General features: G+C 36.9%; 1 protein-coding gene across 1 annotated transcript in view; it reads right to left on the reverse strand.

The window, feature by feature from the left end:
- The window catches only part of ABCB5 (ATP binding cassette subfamily B member 5), a 137268-nt gene that overhangs the window by 15322 nt on the left and 104182 nt on the right, over positions 1 to 17764 (reverse strand). The window contains 3 exon segments of the mRNA XM_029233047.1: positions 8422 to 8518; positions 11139 to 11142; positions 11273 to 11476. Coding sequence (XP_029088880.1) covers positions 8422 to 8518; positions 11139 to 11142; positions 11273 to 11476 — 305 coding nt within the window.

The following is a 17764-nucleotide window of genomic DNA, read 5'->3' on the forward strand; positions in this document are numbered from 1 at the left end:
ATAGAATTAGAATTTTTTTTAAATAAATGTATTTATTTTATTTATTTATTTTTGGCTGCATTGGGTCTTCACTGCTGCGCGTGGGCTTTCTCTAGTTGCAGCGAGCAGGGGCTACTACTCTTCATTGTGGTATGCGGTCTTCTCATTGCTGTGGCTTCTCTTGTTGCAGAGCATGGGCTCTAGGCGTGCGGGCTTCATTAGTCGTGGCTCGCAGGCTCTAGAGCACAGGCTCAGTAGTTGCGGCACACGGGCTTAGTTCCTCCGCGGCATGTGGTATCTTCCCGGACCAGGGTTCGAACCCGTGTCTCCTGCATTGGCAGGCGGATTCTTAACCACCACGCCACCAGAGAAGCCCGAATTAGAACTTTTAAAGGATCTTTTGGCTGGGAACAACGTAAAAAAGCATAGAAATGAACAATCCTAATTTTAATACAATTGATCCAAATAGAAATACCCAGCATAGTTACTGGTTCAGGTCTATTTGTCTCCCCTTAACCCTGCTCCCATATCTAGCTTGTATACCTTTGGTGACTTATTCTAAGAGGAAGTATACTGGGCAGTTCAGAGACTGGACTCTGAAGCCAGATCACTCGGACTACATCCAAACTCCATTATTTATTTGCTAGTTCTGTGACCCTGTGCATGTTCTTTGTGTTTCTGCTTCCTTACTGACAATTGGAGATAACAAGACTATCTACATCTTATGGGGTTGTTGTGAGAATTAAATACATTAATAATATAAAGTGTTTAGTATAGTGCTCATTAAGTGTTTAAGTTATTGTTATTCCTCTCATAGAAGTGAAAGTTAATGGGACACTTTCTGTTGGAAAGTAAGTTCTCACATTTCTATGGATGTAGATTAGCATAGCAGGTCACACCACAACTTCTGAAGTCCCCACTCAGTAAGTTTCTTTTTTTTGATTGGAAGACAGAGTATCTTTCCTCACAGGGGTGGCCATTACAATTATTCCCATACTCATACTCTTTTCCCCTAACATCCATATAACAGTACAAAGATCCTTTTCTTTTCACCATAAATCCCTTTCTCAACGGAAGGGAGAGAGAAAACACACAACTTATATTTATTTGGTACTTTGGGTTTTACAGAATGTTTTTGTATACATGTTACCATTTGATCACCTAGGAGTAAGACACACACATCACTTTTTAATAAATAAGGAGACTCTTTATCTCAGAGAAATAAGCAATTTGCCCAGAATCACAGAGCTATGAAACTGTAGGACTGGAACTTGAACCTCCTTGTTAACTGTTTTCCCTTACACAGTGCTCCTTCTAGTGGAAAGCTGACCTGAACTGTCTCTCCCTGCATGTTGGGGTTTGTTACCACTTGTTTCCCATTTTAGAATCTTCAGAGGACCCTAGATAGCAAATCCCCCTTGATTTGTCTCCTTTAGATCCCTTCAATGGTTGATCCCTCTATCTGGTCTCCTTATCTTTTCCTCCTAACCTCTGCATAATCTCTGGGGAGGAGCCTGGCAGGAGCTGGGTGGCTGCCATGGCAATGAACACTGAAAGAAGACTTTCCTGTTTTCCTTGTTTCGGCTAACTAAGGTTGTTTTCCTAATTATGTGAACACAGTTCCACGGCTGCCTGGCCTACCAGAGCAAAGATGATGGTGGAGACCTAGCTTGCTTTCTATTCCTTTTTATTCCAAGCTGTTAACCTACTATTAATAGTCACTGAAAACCCACCTATTGTTCTTTTGGCCAATAACCACATTAAATATTCAAAGTTCAATATGATTTCCTGTCAAGAACTGCATTTGGATTTTTGGAGGACTAGGCCACAACACATAAGCTGCTTGGCTCTCTGCTTATCAGGCAGTTTTCAAAGCTGTGGCTTTTATAATTACTGTACTGAAGGCTGTCATGCTTTGATTCTTTCTTACCCATCTGCTCTACTTAGCTTCCTGCTAATATGTGTAGCAAAGAAGGAAGAAACAGAGAGAGGAAAGTTCTGACGTGGGAGTATGGAGAATAACAGAAACCTCTGCTGGGCACTAATGGTTTCTGGACTATACTGCAAAAGGCAAGTTAGCTAGAAACTAACCTAAAGGCACTAAAATTCAGACGGGAGAAAATAAACGTATGTTGTATTTCTCAAAGTCTGTACATTTAGACTGAAGTAAATCCAAAGTGTTGCCAGGGCCAACAGAAGCAGAAGGGGAGATTTTTACTACACGTATGTGTATGAGAACGTTAAGTAAGAGATTTTCTGAATGCCTATGCATTGGCTGCAAGGCAGCAGAGGGAAAATGTTACCACCTTTTAAAAAATGCTCATTTCAGAGAAACTTCTACAGTAATAGAGATGGATGGAGACAGTTTCTACCATAAGAAATGTATGTTGCCTATTTTTTTAGAAGAAAAAGCTAAGGTTTTGGTTAAGTAGCTTTGCTGATAACGTAACTTTATGAGCACATCAGGGGATTCTGCTGTTAAAACTCCCTTTGTGCATCTCCTTCTATACGGCACACTGTCATTTCTGAAAGAGAGACAGCTTATCCATCCTGGTAGCTATAAATCATGAAAATACATTCACATTTTGTAGAGTGAATAAAGCATCTTTATTTTATACAATAAACTAAAATATGACTTCCCCAATTCTTATATAATTCTAGAAAAGTTTCTGGTAATGGCCAAAAGAAAACCCTGAGGTTTCAAGTACCTATGGAGAGCAGCCTGGAATTCAGTCCCTATGCTCATATTTCTTAAAGAGTGATCTTCAGATTCTGTGCCTCAGAACAGTCTGGGATGTTTGGTAAAACGTAGTTTCCTGGCGCTACACCAGATCTACAGATCTCTGGGTTAGATCTGTAGGGTGAGCTCCAGGTATCTGCATGTTTAACCAGCTCCTCGATTGATGAGTTGGGAAACCATTGATTTAGAGAATGGCACAAAGTTCTTTTCATGTAAGGAGGGTTCTAGTAGGAGAGAGTTTTCTTTGTAAAATCTTCCATTCAATTAGCTGATTATATAGAAAGCTGTCTCTGTTCTTAGATTTTGGAAGGCACAGAGTCCTTTAGGCCAGGTGTATTTTAGTGTGTCTAAAGGGACACTTGTGACATGTTTATGGTAGCTGGGGACCACTTTGGGTCTCTAAGAAAACTGAAGATTTTGCTATTGAAGACAAATCTCATCTGTTCACATTTTGCACAGCCCCATACCCATATTTCCCAGATCCTCTCTTCTTTGTCCATACTATAAAAGTATGGGTATCCTTACTTTGTTTGTAGTCTGGTTGAATGAAACTCAAATCAAAAATGATACTCGTGGTCCAAGCTCAGATAGCTCCTTGTTTCTTCCTTCCCTCAGGGCACTAGGAAATACCAGTGTGATTACTGTTCATTAATCGTTGCTCTCATGTTAACAGTCCTACATATGTTCTGACAGCTAAAATTCTTACGTCTCCAGAAATGACCCTTTTCAATGAATTTAATGAAAAAAATTCAGGATGTATGGTAGTCCAGCAGGAGGAGGAATTTTTGTATGGGGGCCTTTTGATTCTTCTATATTTTAGGGTCATAAACTAATATTAAGCAAGTTACTTGTTCCATTTATGGTAAGAATCAGCCCAGCTCTGGATATTTAAATGTTTGGAAAACTACACAAGAATTTTTTAAAAAAAACAATAATTTTATAGAAAGGTTCTATGAAAGTTTGTCACAGAATTAGTAATAATAATTAATAAAAATAAATGTCAACTAAGCAAAGCCCCTAGCATCTTGAGTCACGAACTTGAATCTGTGCTCTGCCACTTGCTGATTAACTGACTTTGGGCAAGTTAGGTAACTTCCTTGAGTGTTAATTTTCCCCATCTGTACAATGGGAATCATAGTATTTCACAGGGTAGTGGAGAAGATTAAGCAGAAAATGTATTATAAATCCTTAATACTAAGTAAGGACTCAATCAAGTTTGGTGTTATAGTGATTATCATATGAAACAGAATTGTTGGCAGCCTTGAGAGGCCCCATTCAAGAAATGTCCTGCCTGATGTCATTTGCAGGCATGATAGTGATTGCATGATTTTGAAGTTGTATCATTCTTTAACTAAGAACATTCTTTGCTTAGTTTTAATCTAAACAAATCTCAGTATGGAGAAGTAGACTCCCAGCTACAAACATTCTACTTTTCTATAAATGGCTGTCTTTGACTTACACTCAGTCCTTATGCCAAAGCACTTGGATGTAGAAGGGAAGAAAAAGAGAAGAATCTGTAAAAAACAGGAGTGATGTGGAAAAGCTGAATCTGGGAATACATTTCCAGGAATGACTGGACTGCTTAATTATGCACCACTCCAAGTCTCTCCCTGTATTTTTGGTTCAGTCTTTTATTCAGTGAATATTTATTGCATGCCTATGATGTTCCAAGCTCTTGTTTTTGGCCCTAGGGAAACATCAGTGACCAAAACAGGCTAAGCTCTGCTCTGACTGAGCTTACAGTCTATGCACTCAATAAATCTGGAAACAAAAAAGATAATTTCACATAGTGGTAAGTGCTATACACAAACTAAACCATGGTAATGGGATAGAGAGTGATGAGGAGAAGGGCTAAGAGGACTACTTTGAGCCATCAGCAAAAGTCCCTCTGAGGAGTGGACTTAGGAGCAGAGGCTTGGATGGTGAGAAAGAGGCAGCCCAGTAAAGAACTGAATGATTATTCCAGACAGAGGAAAGAGCAAGTGCAAAAACACTGAGAGTTCCAGGGACAGAAATGCAAGTAGGGGTCTGATGTGCAGATCACAAAAAAAGACAATGGTAGATGAGGTTAGAAAGGAAGGCAGAGGCCCAAATGTGTAGAGCTTTCAGGTCAGAGTAAGGAATTTGGTTTTATTCAAATTTCAATGGGAATTCATTACAGTATTTTAGTAAATTGATGGAATTGGATTTGTGTTTTAAAAGATTAGCCTAGCTACTGTGTGGAGAATGGATTACAGGGAAGCAAGAGAGTACAGGGACATCAGTGAGCAGGTAGTTGCAGTGGTCCAGTCAAGACAGGCAAAGAGATAAAACGGAAGGTAACATGGGTAGAGATGGTAAGAAGTATTTTGGAGTTACAGCTGTTAAGACTTGGTGCTGTATGTGGTGGGTGAAGGCAAGAGAAGAAATAAGGGATGACTCTTAGATTTTTGGGCCGAGCAACTGCATAGATGGTGGTGCTGTTTATTAAGATGGAGAAGTCTTGGAGAAGAGACACTTTGGGAAGGAAAAACTTCAAATTCTGTTCTGGACACATTAAGATATGATTAGATACCTAAGTGGAGGTGTCCAGTAGGTAGTTGGATAAGCATGTGGTATTTAGGAGTGGGGTCAGAGTTGGAAATACACAGAAGGGAGTCATCAAGATACAGGTAATATTTAAAAAACCATTAGATTGGACGAAATTACCAATTAGAGTGTGTGGATGAAAAGCACTGAGAACTCTAAAGCCGCCCAACACGTGAAGCCCCAGCAGAAAATCAGGAGCCCGTAAAGGAAATAGAGGAGGAGGGGCCAATAACAAAGGAGAAAAAGCCTAGAGAAGAAAATGTTTCAGGAAGGAGAGTATAAAATGCTGCTGAGAGGTCAAGTTAAATGAGATGGGAAAACCGGACACTGGATGGGTCATGGGTGGGCAAGATGGAGGTCAGTGGTGACCTTGATAATGAGTCTTTCTAGTGGAATGGTGGGAATCAAGGCTTGACTGGAATGAGTTTAGGAGAGGTTGGAGATGAAAAGGTGTAGATAACAAGAATAGGCTACTCTAGAATTTGTTTTGCTGCAAAGGAGAACAGAGACATTGAAAGTAGGCAGAAGGGGACTTAAGGTCATGGGAGAGATTTCTTTCTTTTTCTTATGACAGGTGATTATAAAGCAAAGAAATAGTAGTGACAGAAACTGATGTGAAGAGGTGATTGCAGGAACCTATTGCAGACAAGGACCTTAGTTCTTGCATGGAGATGGCAGGCATGGTGAGTCAGTGGTACCCTAGTGAGTTTGGTGATGGGAAAATGAGGTGATTCTCTCTTGATTGCTTTGTTACACTATCTTCAGCTAAATTCATTAGAAAGTAACTGGGATTATAATTGCTTTTATAAATGAAAATTCTTCTGTGAGAATTGATAAAATCATCAGACATCCTACATTAGTATAAATATATTTAATTGGCTTGCTCTCTACTAATACCAAGGAACAGTTTATATGAACAGTTAAACTGGGGATTTAAAGATGGCTGCAGAAAGTTTAGAGCAACGTAAGGAAGACATGTTCTGAGTTTCAAACAATTGGCTTGCAAGCAAACTTTTGGAATACAATCAATTTTTAAGCTTGTGATTGCCTGCATTTCATAAGAACCAAAGAAACAACTTGCTAATTTAGTGCAGGCTGGTGAACTGAATGAAGTAATTTAGGTGATTTTACATTTGGTTTCTTGTTAATTTATCTCTGTAAACTAGTCTGTGTAATCAGAATGAAGTCCAGGGCTAAATGTCATAATTGTGATTTATATGTTCACACGGACAGTACTGCACACTGTTTTAGAGGGTAGGAAAACATGGTAGAACAGGGAGCCTAAAATTCCTGTTGACATTTTACATACAGATATTCCATTTTATAAGAAAATCTGCTTCATGAAACCTCTAAGTGGCCCCATAGATTCAAAAATATTAGGTTGGTGAACTGTGGATGCTTTCCTTCTGAGTGCCTAGCAAAGAAACTTCCTGGGAACTCAGTTAATGTTTGATAGATAAACAAACAAACAAACAAATAAACACATGAAGAGGAACTGAAAATTATTCCAAGTTATTCTGAAATTATTTGGCTTCAAATGACTTTTGGTCATTTCTTCAAATTGAATATATCCTCAAAGTACAAATATGTGCCACCAATAAGGATATTCAAAAGAATGTGTCTGAGTGTTGAGAGGTAAATCCCAAAGAGGAGTTCCCGACATTTTTTGCCAAATGGAAGTATCCTTGAAACAGGTGTAACCTCCCAAGTCATTATATTGAAGAGGCTGATCCTTGCTTTGATGTGTATGTTTTGGTGGGCTTCTTAAAAAGAAAATAACGTTACTTTTTGGAGTCAAATATTGTATGGATTTCTCTAGCTCTAAACATTTAGCAGTGACATTTATGATACAGATTAATAACAATCTGACATTTTAGGGAGACTTAAGAAGCTCAGAATTAATACCCAAGATAAATTTTTCTAATTTCAGCATTTGAATTTAGGTGTTTCTGTGAAGTAAAGAAATTCATAACTATGTGAACAGAGTTCCAAATAGAAGCACCAACAAATGCTTTGGGAAGAGGCAGCCTCATTGGGATGCCATGATCAATTCTCAATGTGACTTTTCTGAAGAGAAATACTCGTTTACATGTGTTTCTCCTGGAGCATTTGCTTAGCAAGGAACTTACCTCACTGATTTACAGTCACACTTGATAAAGCCATCTCCACCTTGGAAGATAATGGATAACAAGAAGGCTTTTTTTTTTTTTTTGCGGGACGCGGGCCTCTCACTGCTGCGGCCTCTCTCGTTGCGGAGCACAGGCTCCGGACGTGCAGGCTCAGCGGCCATGGCTCACGGGCCCAGCCGCTCCGCGGCATGTGGGATCTTCCCGGACCAGGGCACGAACCCGTGTCCCCTGCATCGGCAGGCGGACTCTCAACCACTGCGCCACCAGGGAAGCCCCGAGAAAATGACTTTTTAACTACTGAGAGTTATTATAGAGAAAACAATAAATATAATGATTTTCTCTATAGGTATATGCTCTATAGTTCAATGTAACAAAGCTGCCTCTATGTGTTTTCAAATGAATGGACAAGGTCTGTGAAAGGATAGTTACTGAAAGAGTTAAAGAGATTTTGTTTAAAAATATTTTCTATCCTAATGTTGCGCTAATAGAATAGTGGGAATTAAATGGCGGTACCAACCACAAGCATGAGTGTAAAAGAGTACAAAGCTATCTTTCTGATAAAGTAATACAAAGAGTATCACTAAGTAAATGTGGTAAGGAGGACTAGTTTAAATTAAAAGAATTGATCACATTTGTTGTGCATATATTCATTTTAAAATGTGAACTCTTTACAGAGATTCAATATAAAGGGCTAGGCAATATTATTTTCTTTCTTAAATATGTTATTTCCTCAATCATGTTTCATGGAAATAAGAAAAATATGCACACTTTGTTATAGTTCATGGCAATGTGGGAGGACCTAAAACATATATTCTAAATGTGCTTGCTCTCAACTCCTCTTTCTAGTTTCCTCTTGGTGGAGTCATATAAGGAATTACGCTATGCCATTACTAGGAAAGATCCCAGAGCAAATGAGTTGGCAGGCAAACCACTGGAGTCACCCAGGAGTGCTGCCTTTATAGGAACAAACTATAGTTAACACAGTCAGTATGAATCTACAATCACCTGTGCTGAGTCTGAAGCGTCTCCTCATACATTTGCCCGAAGGCTTTTTCTCTTGTTAATGACACTGTAGTGCGTATATTCTCCACAGTTTCAGTTGCTGTATTATAAAACAAGATAATAAAATAGAGAAATAAAATTAGTAATGGCTAAACTTCTGGTTGTGAGTTACAGTCACAACGGGGACATATTAAGTACATTAAGTCAATAAGTTTTTCTGATGAGTTTTCTTAGCTTCTTTTTTTTCCTTCCTCAAAATAAGACAGGAAAATAATATATTAGGATAATAAGCTCAAGGAAAATTCCTTTTGAAAAGATTTAGTCCACTGGTCTAAATTTAGCCCTCTTTAAGTCTTCATTGAGTTTCTATTTAAACTAGTTCCATAAGCAGAGGGATCAAACATTAGTGAGCATTATGTCCGTATGTAATTATGCAAAGGAGCTGTCCTATGAATTATGAGCTCATTTAAGAAGAAGACAGAAGAGAGAATCAAGTAAATAATTATTTTATTCTAGCACAGAAATGCAAATAGCAACCAAAGTTCTCAGGAACACTGCTGTAAAGTAACATGGAGTGTGGCTTTTGAATTCTGTATAAGATATTGTATAGCTGTTTTTCATTTTGATGTCTGTGAACTTAAAAAGATATTTAGGTCAAATGTAATGCTTCTTCATAGTTATATAGTTTTCAAAAAGAAGGGGGATCAAAAATGGAGGAGACTTTTGGCTCAGAATAACTTCTTGGACATGAGAACACATGCTGACTTGAAAGAGAAACTTTCTGCTTCCACATTCTCTTTCCAGGCTGGCAGAGTGGACTGTGGGACAGATGAAGACCTAGGTGGATACCCAAGGTTGTTTGAAGGAGAACTTGGGTTACGGGAGAGAACTGGATATGTAGACCATGGTCAGGACACCTGGATTCTGCTCTAAATTCTCATAATTTCAAAATGAACTCAAAGAAATCTCCATCTGTAACATTTTGTAGTGCATGAGGAAAATTGATGAGAATGCTGAAATCTTGAGGAAAACAAAAAGAAACGAATGAAAAAGTCTTGTGATCATTTTTCACAATAAAGGAAGGACTGAAAACAGAACCTTAGAAAATAGTCCTTTTTTAAAAACTAATATGGTCATTTTATTTATTTTTTACTAATATGGTCATTTAAAACCTGAAAAATAAAACATTTGATGATTTTTCCAAATCTACACATGCAATCAAAGAAGGACCAATATGTTTTATTGGTCCATATTCTAAGTTTTGGTGTTTGGTAAAGTGACTGATTGAAAAGCTAGTGGGAAAGGACACATTGCTTATTTGATTGCAGTTATTGATTGTATACTCTGAGGTTACTTTAATAATACAAAAAGGAAAAAAATCAAACGGCACATAAGCAACTAAAGCTCATGACATAAAAATTAAGATGAATAAAATATAATTAATTACGGCCAGATTAACTTGGAAATTGTGATAATTTGCTCACACGGAGGGCTGAACAACTTTTCTGTGTTTCTGAAGCAAATATATGCTATGTAGTTCAGTCTGTACTGCTCAAGCAGACATTCCAAGGGTCTTTATCTAGTGCAGGAAAGGTGGAAAAGTCCAAGGGTCATGAAAACCAGATTTCTATGAGTCCTGTGCTTGGTTGGATCCCTATTCATGAATATTCATGCTATTTATAATATGATACAATCACTCTGATACAGACCATAATGATATTAAAATCATCTTTATATTCAGGCCTTTCACCAATGTGATATAGATCTTTGAAACGATATCAAGAGAGGAGTTGGGGCTGGGTGACAAAGAGAAGACTTGGCATTTACATGATGCAGCTTCATAGCGTCACGAGAAGCAGGTTTTGGACCTCAATCAAGATGAAAGCCAAGAAGAGAAGGATAGAAGGCCACCAAAAAAATAAAAAAAAAGAACTCCCTACCATCTAAGGGGTAGGCAGCAGCCTGGGAAAGTAATGCACTGCCTGCCACTGGAGAAAAGGGTGGAAAAAAGATGGATATACGCTCAACAGGGATGTTGTACAAGAGATTTCTACTTTGGGTGAGTGGCTGGATCAAATGACATCTCTTTCAACTTTTAGATATTATGGTACTACATTACTAATGTTTCTCTAAATCGCTACTACAATGATTATTTTTATGAATATGATTGATCCTGAGAAACTTATATATGTCAAAAATTTTTCCAAGTAAATACATTGTTCATTTTGATCATTTTAAAAATGGTCCTTGTCTCTAAAGCTTTGTTTTAGGCACTACCAATATCAGTACCTTGCCTTGAATTTAGTAACTATTATATTTCCTCTTTATTTTGAAAAATAAAATACCCAGAATTATTCAAGACATTCAATTATTCAATAATCAGAGAATGTGGAATCACAATGTTAACAAATTCCCCCACGATTTGGTAACAGTAATAATGGCTGACATTACTGAGTGCTTACTGTTTTCCAGATACTATTGCATATACTAATAAGACTAAGTGTTTTCTGTAATAGTCATAAAGATCTGTAAGGGGATACTATTTTATTTCCACTTTACAGAGGAAGAAACTGAAGTCCAGAAGGGTTGATGTAACTTGCTCAGATCACACATTTGTTAGTGGTAGAATCTGGATTCTAATTCAGCCAGTTTGACTCCAGAGCCTATGCTCTAAATTATGCACCCTATTGCTATGACATTATCTACACCCCATCTTAAACTGATCTGTATGAATTTCAATACATATACATCACTTTACAGATTCCTAAGAAAGGAAGTTATGTATTGTAAGGATAGGAGCTCTTATTGATTTTCTCTTAAAAGGTTATGATGGGAATAACAGTCTTTATTTTACCTTTCCAGCATGCTTAAGTTCTTGCTTATCCTTGTTGGCAAATCCAGTCATTGCTGCCATTTCAATCATTCCTGTCAGAGCAAGTACCGGAGCAATACTCAGAATCAAGAGTGTCATCTCCCATCCATATATGAAGGAAATGATAACTGAAAGTCCCATGTTAGTTGCATTTTGTGTTAAGACACCAACCCTTGAACCCGTTGCCTATAATCAGACATATTTTGGAAAAAAGTCAGTTAATTTTAAATTTACAAGAATTGCTATTATAGTTTCTTGCAAAATAAGATAAGCTTTCTTTTTTAGAATTAATACATAGATTTTTATTTTGAATTTATACTTAGAGATTAAATAATAGTTATAGTTTAAAAATGTCCACTACTAAGGAGTCATTATGTTTTATTTGCCTATATTATGTATGATATTGTCCTTTGACATGTTCCTATTATTTTTGAATATGTTCTTACTTTCTGGCACAAAAAGATTTTCCAGGCCCTACACCTGAAATCTGTCATTTCTCCAAGAAGTCCCAGTTCCTGTTAGTGGAGAATGTTATTTAGGACTTACTATATGAAGAAAAAAAATTTTTCAATTAAAAAAAAATCAATATATGGTGCTAGTTGTGCTCATTATCAGTGGAATGTTAGTAGATAGAACTGGGGAGTGTGTGTGTGTGTGTGTGTGTGTGTGTGCGCGCACATAGATGCATGCACATATTGAAATCTATATTTATTTCTCTATTTACATTTCTTGAAATCCATGAGTTCATACCAATACCTCCAGTTCCAATCCAAAAACACAAGGTTATTTCCAGCTTTCTCCCTTCTAATATTTGTTATCCCCTTCTTCAACAGTGAGAAACCTGGCTCCCATTTTCTTTACCAGAGTTCCTTGATCAATCTCTCTGCTATCATGCAGATCGTGACCAATCTGCTATCATGACCCCTGTCTCTCCCCTGCATGCATACCCTCCTCACTCTTCTCTGGCTTGGCTTTCCCACATGAGGCTGCTGCCTCACATGGATGCCCAACTTACCATATGTGGGCTCCAAAACCAACCCTGCCCCTTCCCCTTACACTGAAAAAGAGCCGGTACTTTTTAGCCACTACACTGTAGTAGTGCTGAATGGAATGATTGAGGATATTCATTGAAGTATATACTTTGGATATGATATCTTGCATTCCCGTTTCTGCACTTTATAACTTGGTTTCACTCAGCAAAGGTCTAAAGAGGCAATATCAAGACAGAAAAGGAGTTGGAAACATCATGGTATGAGGTAACTTAAAAGAAATTTGGAAAAAAATCTTAAATTAAGTAGAAATATCTTCATAACTGCTTTACGAGAACTGCATGTCTTATGAATTAACTTTCAGTGGGACACATGTTAAGTAATAAACTGAAATGTTAAATTCCTTTATGCTGTGATGAAAAAATGAAACACCTATTTACCTAGGAACACAGCTATAATCAACCAAGATATCAGTTCACATTTTCAAACATATGTTTTGCTCTGATCATGAAAACATGGCCATTGGAAAAGGTCTAAATAATGTTAAAAATTACATCCTTCCAGACATAAATACATACACACATTCAGATTAGGATTATTGTGTGTATTCAGCTTTGTATCCTGCTTTTATCCCTTTACATTATACAGCAAGCTTTTTCCTGGGTCACTAAATAGTCTTCAAAAAATATCTAGTAGATTGCTTCCAATTTTTCACTATTAAAAGCAAAGATGTAATGAACATCTTTGTGCAAAATATTTGTGCTCATCTTTTATTTCCTAATGTTAAATTCCTAGCCTGGAGTTATATGTTAAAGGGTATATACTCTTACATTCTTCATAGACATTGTCAAATTGCTTCTCTAAAAGGTGATATCAATATTCACTGAGGTATCCCCCAAATTAGGATCATCATTAAAATAACAATAAAAAGCCCTCTTTCTCCACAGGGCTCTGACTTATTCCTAAAAAACTTTTGTGGTTTTAGTTTCAAGACTGCATCTGATAATGATCCAGTATTTTCCCATTTTTTCGCTGAACTATCAAAGAAAACTCCAAAAAAGTAAAAACAAATAGCAATAACAAACACCAAACAAACCACTAAATACTGAAAACTCAGACAGGTAACCCATTTTACATGCTTTAGGGCGTTATACACTAACTCTAAGCTATGAGGCTGAAATAAAAATGTCATTTGGTACTAATGCTTGCTTACACTCTGCCTCTTGAGAGTTTAAGGATGATGCAGAGATAAATGATGCTGTATATTATGGACTGAATGGTTCTACACCCACCACCCAAATTCATATGTTTGCATAGAGAAAGACCATGTGAGTACACAACACGAAGAAAGCTATAAGTCAAGGTGGGAGGACTCAGAATGAAACCAACCATGCCAACACCTTGATCTTGGACTTCTAAGCTCTAGAACCATGAGGAAATAAATTCCTGTTGTTTAAGCCACTCAGTCTGTGGTACTTCGTTATGGCAGCCCTTACAAACTAATATACTGTACTTGCTCCTCTCCTCCCACCCTCACCATGAGTTTCAAAGTTATATAGGTCAGATAGCTGGATGAAGAGGCTGTGGAACTTAAGTACTTGTACTGTTGAAGGTCCCACCCCACATCAGATTAACTATGGAATGCTCCTACAGCCACATAAACATATATATTTTTTGCTGTAAAATAGAAGTATTTTCAAAAATTACAATCAAGTTTTGTCAAGAATAAGATAGTCACTGTTCTTTTAATGTAAAATTTATCTAAATATTACTAAGAAATTACTTGCCATCAATTACTTGATAGCTATGTTTTTAGGCCTTTATACATTCATTAATTTCCACTTTGTACTTTCTTATTTTGAGGTCAGTGACTTTTCCTTTTTCAGATCTCAGTTTTTGGCACGATATCTATATTAACAAAAGTGGAAAACATATCCAGGGAACAGTTATTCTTTTCTGTTTGGGTATTTCCTATTACGTGGCCATAATATAGTTCCTTTTTTCACCACCTTCCTCTGTTTTTATCCTATTTACTTTAAGATTACAGCTCTTTACAGGAAATCAAAAGAAAATGAAGTAAAAAGGTGAAAGACAGGAAAAGTAAAGACGGAAAGCATGCTGAGGATTGTAGTTTTTGAGTATAAAATTATGCGGCGTGTTGGAAAAAGAGGTAGAGGGAATTATCAGAGGCACATCAGATGAACATTTGAGAGTCACTTAAAATTAGTCTAAGGAGTATGCAAACCAACCTCATGTCTCAAAACATCCAAGTGTAAACTTGCCAAATTTTCAATGGAACGGTCTTGCATTTGAGCTTTTTGTTTGGGACATAAGAACTTTCTATAAAGTGACTTGCACTTGCATAACCTTGCTTATTCAATAAGCTTGATTTATTCACTCTTGTACTAATCTGCTTCTTGAAAGTAAGATCATATACCTTTCTAAATGGCATTTTAGTTTAAGCTACCAGAAACTTACTGAAATATTCAGTCAACGCAGCCATGGACAGGCCACAAACCCTGCCTTTTGGTGATGGTAGTAGGATAAGAAGGATCTGAATATATCTTTCCTGTTCCAGGAAGAATTAACAGAAAACAACAGACATCTGGCCTTGAAAAATACTACAAGAACGAAAAGAAAATTTAAAATTGCCTTAAAGACCTAGAGGAATAGTGTAGCTCTGGAAAGAATTTAGAACTGGAATCAGAGGAAATTTAATTAAACTTCTTTAGATTCTTTATCAACGTGCATGAAGATAGAATTTTCCCTTGGAAATCAAGAGCAGAAAGTCATAATTAAATAGTTCTACAGATAACAATTATTTATGGAGTATCTACTATGTCCAAATACTATGCTAAATGTGGGTAATACAACTTTGATAAGAAAGTTCCAGAGGAATGGCTGCCATAAGAAAATAAATGGAAAGCTACTCAGTAAGCAATTGTAGAAATAAAATTCTATATAGCAGGATTTCTGCTTCTGGCTAACATGAAGAGAGGGAATGGATTTGTCCTCCCATCTGAAACAAATAAAAAATAGACAAAATATATGAACCAATAGTTTTCAAGATACTAGACCTAAGGCAACCAAGGGTGAAATGGGAAACAAACGAGGTGAGCCCTATGTTTGCCACAGTTTACCCCTTAAAAGAGCTTCCAGGCTTCAGGGTAGGAAGGGTAAACTGAGATCGAGCCTAACAGACTCCGTAACTGCAGTAGACAAAGCTGAGTCTGGAGAGGCCAAGGAAGCTAGAGTTTGCAGCACAGAACACTGAAGAAGAGAGAGGTATACAAAAAGAGAAATCTGGATATCTGCAGAGGGTCCTCCTTGAGTATTCAACTGAACAATGCATGCGTGAGGCTTAGTCATACCAGTCATACCAAGACCATACGCTTGGTCATACCAGCCTGACTGAATAACCTCATGATTCACTGGTCATTGGGTAGAGTATATTGAAGGGTCTTGCCTCAGTTGTTGGCTCCAGTCCTGCTTAATAAATCTTAAAATCAAGACCCCCCCCAAGATCAAACTGTTCCCAAGTAACTTAACTGCATCCCAGAACAAAACAAGAATATTTCTAGAAATACAAAAATATTCAGCACCCCGAAATGTTAAATTCACGTGTGGCATCTGCTCAAAAATTACTAGGTATGAAAAAAGCACCAAAAATGACCCATAATGAGCATAAAAATCAATCAGTTGAAACTCACCCAGACAGACAATGACATTTAAAGTTATTATCATTGTATAACATACATTCAAAAAGTTAAGAGATAATGAAAATAAATGAAAACGACCCACATAAAAATTCTACAAATTCAAATGTCAGTATCCATAAAAAAAGTTTTATTGTAACACAGCCATGCCTCTTTGTTTACCTATTGACTATAGCTGTCTTAGGACTATAATGATGGAGTTGAGGGGTTGCTAGAGAAACCATATGTGCCGCTCTCCTTGCTTTGTACTGCTGCTCAGTGTGATGATATTGTATATAATTTGGCAGCATGTTGAGTGCCCTGTGTGTTGCTGTACTGTGATATTTCATCCTAGTTTTAAAAATTACCATTGTATGCCCATCATCTAAAGACAAGAAAGGAAGAGAAAAGTGGACTTTGGATGTCCTGCTTTTAAGGAAGGCACAATGGACTGTGGATCACTTTGTGTTCTAATTAGATGTCACAGTGCTGTGTTTATTATGCCATGAGACTATACAGTCTTAAAAATATACAAAACAGGTCGACATTAGCAGACTAAGCATGCATCACAAAATTCCTAATTCACAGGAAAGTAACATTTATAAAAATTAGAAATGGGAAACAAATGGAATGGAAATAACACAAAATGGAATAACACAGCAGAATTTCTTCATAAAACTAAAAAGTGAAAACAAGGCTGAATCTAAAGTAAGTTTCTGAGTGGCTCATTTATTAGCTAAGCAAAGAAAGTCACTCACATATAGTGAGTTAATTAAATCATGTTTGATTGCAACAGTGGAAGAAATGTGTTCAGAGAGCATAAACTAATATCAGATGATTAGCGTTTTGATGAGAACTGCTCAAAAAGTTGAGAACAACGACAGCAATATCAATCGTCAACTGAAAACCAAGGTAGGTCATTCTGAGTAGTTTTCCCTGGCTCTTGATGGGTTGACATATGTTACTGATACTGCTTAACTGTTGGTTTTTTTGAGGAGTCGATACTGAGTTTGAAGTGACTTTAAAATTAGCTGCTATGAATAGTCTGTGTGGAACAACTGAAGGTGAGAATATTTTCAAGGAAGTTGAGAGATAAACTAGATGAGTATAACCTGAAGTGTAATCTGCTAAGATGTATTATAACTGATGGTGGCAAAAATATCTGTAGAGCAGAAAAAACAAAAAGGTTTAGTTGGACAAATTTACAAAGTTTGTGAAAATGTAAGGTGTTTAAGGCCTATTGTTATTCACTGTATTATTCATTATTCATGGTTTTGGATATTAGCTTTTGCTGTAGACTTGATAATGTCTCAATTAATTCAACCTAAAATTGTAATGCAAAACAGCAATTATATGCCAACCTTATACTGTGGTAAAGTGATTTCAATGACTACTCACATTGTTTGAATTATAAGTAATGTTAAGCTGTTTTATACACTTTCCATGTCAAAAAGTTAAACCAAAAAGTGAGGTCACCATTGTCCATGTAATGATACCCTAGCTCTACCTAATCATTTCACTGGGCTCTAGGAATTAATAAAGGAAATTTTTATTTCTTGGGGCAATGTAACTGTAGTTCTGATGAGAATTCTTGGAACTAACATTGTGTGTGTCGGTATATCAAGTGTACACTGTGGCATCAATCACACACTTTCATGTGGACAAAAGTGAGGTAAGACTTCTGGTTGATGAAAAGGGGTTGCTAAAATATACAGAAATAATACTTTGTAACTTTGTGAAATTCAGTCTCCCAAAGAATTTAAAATGGTTTTATACCTTTAATAAAACTA

The sequence above is a fragment of the Monodon monoceros genome, unplaced genomic scaffold (assembly GCF_005190385.1).
Source record: "Monodon monoceros isolate NGI ecotype Baffin Bay Population unplaced genomic scaffold, NGI_Narwhal_1 Super_Scaffold_2, whole genome shotgun sequence".
Lineage (NCBI taxonomy): Eukaryota > Metazoa > Chordata > Mammalia > Artiodactyla > Monodontidae > Monodon > Monodon monoceros.